The 7,155-nt window shown below is 17.2% G+C and overlaps 1 protein-coding gene across 1 annotated transcript; it reads right to left on the bottom strand.

The window, feature by feature from the left end:
* Nucleotides 1–1,095: 1,095 nt before the first annotated feature.
* PADL01_0919400 (conserved Plasmodium protein, unknown function) lies at nucleotides 1,096–6,522 on the bottom strand (the record flags this gene model as incomplete). The annotated part of the gene is made up of 1 exon (XM_028681873.1): nucleotides 1,096–6,522. One exon carries the CDS (start codon nucleotides 6,520–6,522, stop codon nucleotides 1,096–1,098), a length of 5,427 nt encoding a protein of 1,808 aa, XP_028538207.1.
* Nucleotides 6,523–7,155: the final 633 nt, after the last annotated feature.

The raw sequence follows: 7,155 nt of genomic DNA, 5'->3' as shown, positions 1-7,155 counted from the left end.
TTTTTTTTTTTTTTTAATAATATACCTTTAAATTCTATTATATATATAAATATATATATATATATTTATATATTTTATTTTTTATTTAGTTTTTTTTTTTTTTTTTTTTTTTTTTTCATGACAGGTCAAAATATATAAAAAAAAGTAAAACATAAAATATGTACATATATATAAATATATTCATTTATATATTTTTACATTATGTTGAAGGTTGGAAAAAAAAAAAAAAAAAAAAAAAAAAAGGAAAATGTTGAACTTTTTTTCTGTTAATAATTTTATTTTGGTGTGCATTAGATAGTTTCTAATATATATATATATAATAAAGAGGACATTCAATTTTTTTTTTTTCTTTTCTTTGATATTATATAAATATATATATATAATATATTTACATTTTCTTTACAAATTTTTATTTATATAAATATTATCTCAAGGAACATAATTTGAACAGATATTTTTTAATCATTATTATAATATGATTAGTTCTTTTTATATTGTTTTTTTAATTTTAATATTTTTTTGATTTATTAGAATATAAATCCTGATGTAATGATTTCTTTTATATATTTAATAAAGCAACACAGAAAAAAAAAAAATAATAAATAAATAAAATAAAATAAAATAATAAATGGTATAATTAATAAAATAAATAAACACATATATATATTTATATAATTGATAGATGATAAAAAAAAGTAAAACAAAAATGAGTTATGAAAAATGTGTACTACAAATATATTATTAAAAAGAGTGTTATGGATTTTTATTTCGATTTAAAAAAAAAAAAAAATTAAAATTAAAAAACAAATGAATAAATAATAAACAAAATTAAAATGTGAACAAAAAAAAAAAAAAAAGGAAAAGAAAAAAAGCAAAACATATAAAATATATATATATAGACATAATATAAATTATAATTTGACAATGTAAACTTATTCAAAATAACAGTTCAAAATATCCATACACGTTTTAATTGAATTTCCTATATTTATATTTTCATATTTTTCCATATATATATATATATATATATATTTTATATTCCTATATTTTTATCATTATTTTCATTTTCATTTTAATTTTTGTGTTTACCCATTACTAATTATTAAGAAGAAAAAATTTGGATAAGCTTATAAAATGATCAGAAGCTTTTTGTTTGTTCAAAATAGTTTGTAAAAAATTTAAAATTTGTTTTTTAAAACAAAATGGAGATGATAATATATATGAAGAAGATAATATATTTTGAAAAAAAACATTTAGAAATAAATTCCTATGATATATTATTGTCATATTTTCTTTCATATGTCTTAAAATAATATTTGTGGCACCTTCATATTTATCTTGTAACATATTCTTATCACTGTTTTTTGAAAAAAAAAAATATTGAAATATTGAAGAAATTAAATATTTAAATAAGTTGGTATATTTTTTTTCATCCTTTTGTAAATAAGTATATATTGTTTTATATATATCCATAAAATATATATCATTTAATAAAATTATATTATTTTTTAATAATACCATTATAGAAGAAAGAAAAAAAGAACTATAATCTTTAAGAAATATTATATAAACTTTAAAAAGACATGATATTATATTGATATCTATTCTATTGATATCATTATATAAAATATTTCTTCCTTTCTTCTCCTCACATTTGGGTTTCACACACTCTGAAGTTTTATCAAAATTGTTATTATTACTATTATTATTATTATGACTTATTAACGTTTTATCATCATCTGATATATCTCTATACTCATATAGTTTATCCTCATTTGTCAAATTTTCGTTATCAACTTTCATATTAATATTATTACCTTGCTTTTCCTCCTGTTGATCATTTTTTATCTTTAATATGTTCATACATATTATAAATGATTCATTCAATATTTTCAGATACACATTATTATCACATAATGTGTATAAATATTTATTACTAAAAAATTTTTGATAAAAATTTATTATATGAAAATTAGGTAATATAAAATTCGAATACTGGTGCATAATAAAAAAAAAAGAATGAGATATTAATGATGATATAATTAAAGGGAAATACATCTTAGCACTATTATAATAATACAATGGATAATCTTTTATATTTTGTTTTTTGATCTTTTTAAAAATTTTAGAATATTTATATTTCATATTTCTTTTCTCAAGTAATATATATTCCTCATGTAAATATATTAATAAATTAAATATATTCTGTATATCTTTTATTAAATTTATTTCATTAATACACTCAAAAAAATTAGGAGGAAATATATTTATTATATCAAAATATATATATAGTGATATAATTTTATTTTCATCAATATTATTTTTATAATTTATATCATTTATATTATTTTTTTTTTGATTGTCTCCATTATGTAATAATATCTTACTATTTACATTTTTTATATCATCACTATCATCATTTGTGTTTAATTCGGATTCATAAAATGCTTGATGACCCATAATATTATAATTATCAAACTGTTTTATTTGTAGATTTCCTTTAATGTTATTCTCTACATCTATATATACACTTACATCCTCTTCTTTTCCATTTTTATTTTGTTTCAATCCATTATTTTCATGCTTCTCGACCTTCTTCTCAAATGCATTTAAATATAATAATAATATATTTAAGGTATACTGCAAATTCATATGATATTTATAAATAAATATCTTCATAACTGTTTGTATTAAATCAGAAGATGTTATATTTTTTAAAAACAAGCCTAAGAAGTATATATAATTTTTTCCGCTTTTATTCAAAAAAAATTGTTTTCTTAAAAAGGAATATAATAAAAATTGTTTATTATTACTTTTTATTTTACTGTCAAAATATTTATTATTATGTTCATTCTTAAATATCTTAGAATCATCAACATTAGAAGTACTACAAATTATATTTCCATTCTCATAATTATTATTATGATGATTTGTTCTGATATTCTTCTGAGAAATTAAATGAAATATAATATTTACTAAAGATGATAGACTATCCATATCATTTTCTTTATTCATATAAAAAGATAACATGTCCCACATATATCTAGATATATAGAAAAAAAAAGGATTAACCTCTGAACTAATATAAAAAATATATTCAACTAGCACAGTAAATATATTATAATTATTTAATGTTTTGTTTGCAAAAAATTTTAATTGTATAATTATTATACGACATAATATTTCATAAGGGAATTGAAAAAATATATCCAGAACATTTTTCTTTTCATTTATATTTATAACATTATCTATATCATATACATGATAATCATATATGTTCATATAATTATAACTATTACTATGAACAATATTTAATATTCTCATCATTATTATATGAACATAACTATTTGTAAAACAAACATATTTATATTTGTTATTTACACATTCTTCCATTATATTTAATAAAATAATACTCATCACATTTAGAAGAATTATATGTTTCTCAAAATAAATTTTATTATTTTTTTCATCATCATTCTTATCACATGATATACTATTGTTCAAACTTTTATTATTATATTCTTCATTAAGAAAATGTTCATATGTACCTAATTTTATATTTATATCTTCTATATTCTCTTGAAAACAAAATATATTTGGTCTGTTCATATAATTCATATGTTGTAAAACACGATTAGTATCAATATTAATATGATTCATACTATCTATATAATTCAATCTATTCATTTTATTTAGATTATTTCCATTGTATATGTCGTAGATATTATTCACTGTTTTATTATTTTTTAGATCATACCCTATATCAAAAAATACGTCTTCATAATTATTAGTACAACCACTGTTCAAATAATATTTGTCAGAATCATTTTTTTTGTTGTTGCCTATACCATACAAAGATATATTGAAGGATACAAAATGGTTTCTACCCATATTATACTTGATTAACTTACATTTGTTTGTGTAAGATGTGCTCAGTTTTTTTATTATATCATTAGATGAAAAGGGAAGGATAGTAAACAAAATATTTTGCACCGATTTCATATACAATAAGAATTCATCATAATATGGAACATTTTTTTCATCTTTATTATTTCCTTTTTTGAAATAATATTTATATATTAATAACATATCCATATATTTAATAAATATATCTATTATTATATATTTTATATTTTTCAAAAGAATTATAAACGTATTTAAAAATTGATTTCTATTCCATTTTTCCTTTTTTTCATGTTTCATTTTAACTACATCATCATATATGTAAGAAAAAATGTACTTAAAAAATGAAAAAAATTTGTTTATCTTCTTTTGAAGAAATATAAATATGGTTATAACACGATTTATACTTTTATTTTTTATTTCTTCTTTATATGTAAATAAAAATATAGGATCCACTTCAATTATATCTAAAATAAATTTGTTTGTATTATTTTTTAAACAACCCAAAGTATTTTCATTATTTTCATTATTTTTATTATTTTCATTATTTTTATTATTTTCATTATTTTTATTATTTTCATTATTTTTATTACTTTCATTTTTTATTAAATTTTCATATAATTCCTTCTCTCCTTCTTTCACTTCTTCTTTTTCTTCTTCGTTATTTATAAGTTGACATACAAAAAAAAGGAATATTTCATTATTCATTTTATTTGTTTCTTCTAATATTATATAGAATAAATAAAATAACAAATAATATGTTACATTTTCAAAATAATTAAAAAATGATTGTCCTTTTTGTTCTGTATAAAACATAAATGTTTTATTTTTTTTTTTTTCACAATTTTCTTCGTTATTTCTACTAATGTGTTCATTACATATTTCTTTAAACATTTTATTATTATATATATATATACATATATGATCGATAATTTTATTAAACGTTTTATAAAACATCATGGTTTCTTTTGGAGCCTTTTCAACATTCTTGTTATAATATAATATTAATTTATTATACGTTTTTAATATATCATTATAAAATATATCTACAAATAAAAAAAAAAATATATATACATCATCAATTTCATCTGTTTTTTTATTTTGATTCTTTTTTTCTTTATAAAAATATTCCATTATATCATTCAATGTATCATTAAAAAAATAAATTAATTTTTTAGAAACATGTTCATCCATATATTGTGTAACCTTCTGTGATTTCAAAAAAATACACACAACAGTTTTTAATAAATTTATATTAATGTAAAAAAATTTAATTTTATAGGCACATATTTCTTGTGAATTCTTTGCAGCACTTTTTTTTGTAATTTCAGAATTGGTATTACTATATATATTATCATTATTATTACTATACATATTATCATTATTATTAATATACATATTATCATTATTATTACTATACATATTATCATTAATATTATTATACATATTATCATTTATATTACTATACATATTATCATTCATATTACTATACATATTATTGACCTTATTATTATCTTCCATATTATCATTCTTATTATTCATCATATTTTCTTCAATGCTCTTATCTTTTTTTCTTTTCATTAATACTATTATTTCTTCATATTTATATAAAAATAAAAAATTGTCCACATTTTTTACCTGACTTGTTAAGGTGATTTCACTAATTTGTTTTTTATCCGAACATGTTATGGTTGAATTATCAGAAAGATTATCATATTGAATATATTCTTTTTTATTCCAATATTGATATGAATTGTTTGTATTTACATTTTCAAAATTTTGTGATAAATTATTTCTTTTTTTATCATTACATTGTTCATGAAAAATGTTCATGAATTTTTCGTTATGTAATAAAATTTTATTTTTTTCTTGTTCGCATGTTTTAATTTTGTCCCATATGAATTTTTTAATAAAAATGAATTGATTAGTATTATATCCTGAATAATATATATCATTGTCATGAGAGGAGATATTTTTATAAATATTATCTGTTATATCTAAACAAAAAATGTGTAATGTATTTAAGATATTAAGATAATTATCTTTATTTTGACATATATATAAAGTGATAAGATTCAATTGATCTTTATTTATATATTTTAACTCGTATGTTACAAATTTATTATATAACGTTTGTGAATCTAAAGATATATCATCATTTTTAATTATATCAATATTGTCTATAAGTATATTCAATAATTCAAATAATGATTCATATATATTGTTTTTCATTTCAAATAAACATAAATCAATATAATAATTTGATGACAACACGTCAAATATAGATTTATGGAAATCATGTTTTATACAAAAATATATAATATCAATTACATTTATTTTTTCTATAATTTTCATTAATAAATTAAAAAATATATAATTTGTGTCTCCATATAAATCATTTAATCCAGTGTATATAAAAAGAAATTCATAATATTTATTTAATTGTTGTAAATTATCCAATGATATATGTATATTCTCAATAATTTTACAAAATACATCTTTACTCATATTTATATCAAACATATTTAAGGTACATTCGAGTAATAACAATCCATCTTCTTCTATGGTATTTCGTAAATAGTCCGTATCTTCTTCATCTTGGGTCGACAATGTAACCATTATTTTTAGAAGGACAAATTACTGGACCTAATAATTTTTTATTCTTATATAAATATGATTTATTAATATTTGTTATATTATATTATTTGCTTTTTTTTTTTTTTTTTTTTCTATTTTATTTTTTTTTGGCTTCACATGGGCTAATTATATAAACAAAAATAAACATATATAATGATATATATATATATATATATATATGAAGGGGAAACAAAATTTGTGAATCGACAAATATGGAAATTAAAAAAAAAAAAAAAAAAAAAAAGATATTTAAAAAAAATTATAATGAAAAATTTAACAAATTTCTTTTAATTACTGAACTTCAAAAATATGTAAAACTTTTAAAATCAGAAGGATAGAATTATTTCTTTTGTTTTATAAATAAAAAAGCAAATAGAGTGGGACATATATATATATAATTATTATTTTTTTTTTTTTTTTTTTTTTTTTTTGTTATATTAAGATATAATTATATGCCCTTACATTTAAAAAAAGAAAAGAGAACTCTATTTTGATTTATTAAGCCTTTTATTTTTTTTTTTTTTTTTTTTACATTTTTCAAAGGACCCTTTATATTTAATGAATAAAAAAAAAAAAAAAAAGTAAAATGTATATTATTTTTATGACTTAGGATTT

The sequence above is a fragment of the Plasmodium sp. gorilla clade G2 genome (genome assembly GCF_900097015.1).
Source record: "Plasmodium sp. gorilla clade G2 genome assembly, chromosome: 9".
NCBI classification, from domain to species: domain Eukaryota; phylum Apicomplexa; class Aconoidasida; order Haemosporida; family Plasmodiidae; genus Plasmodium; species Plasmodium adleri (nom. inval.).
Note: the sequence above shows the minus strand (reverse complement) of the source record. Positions and strands in the feature narration are given on the sequence as shown.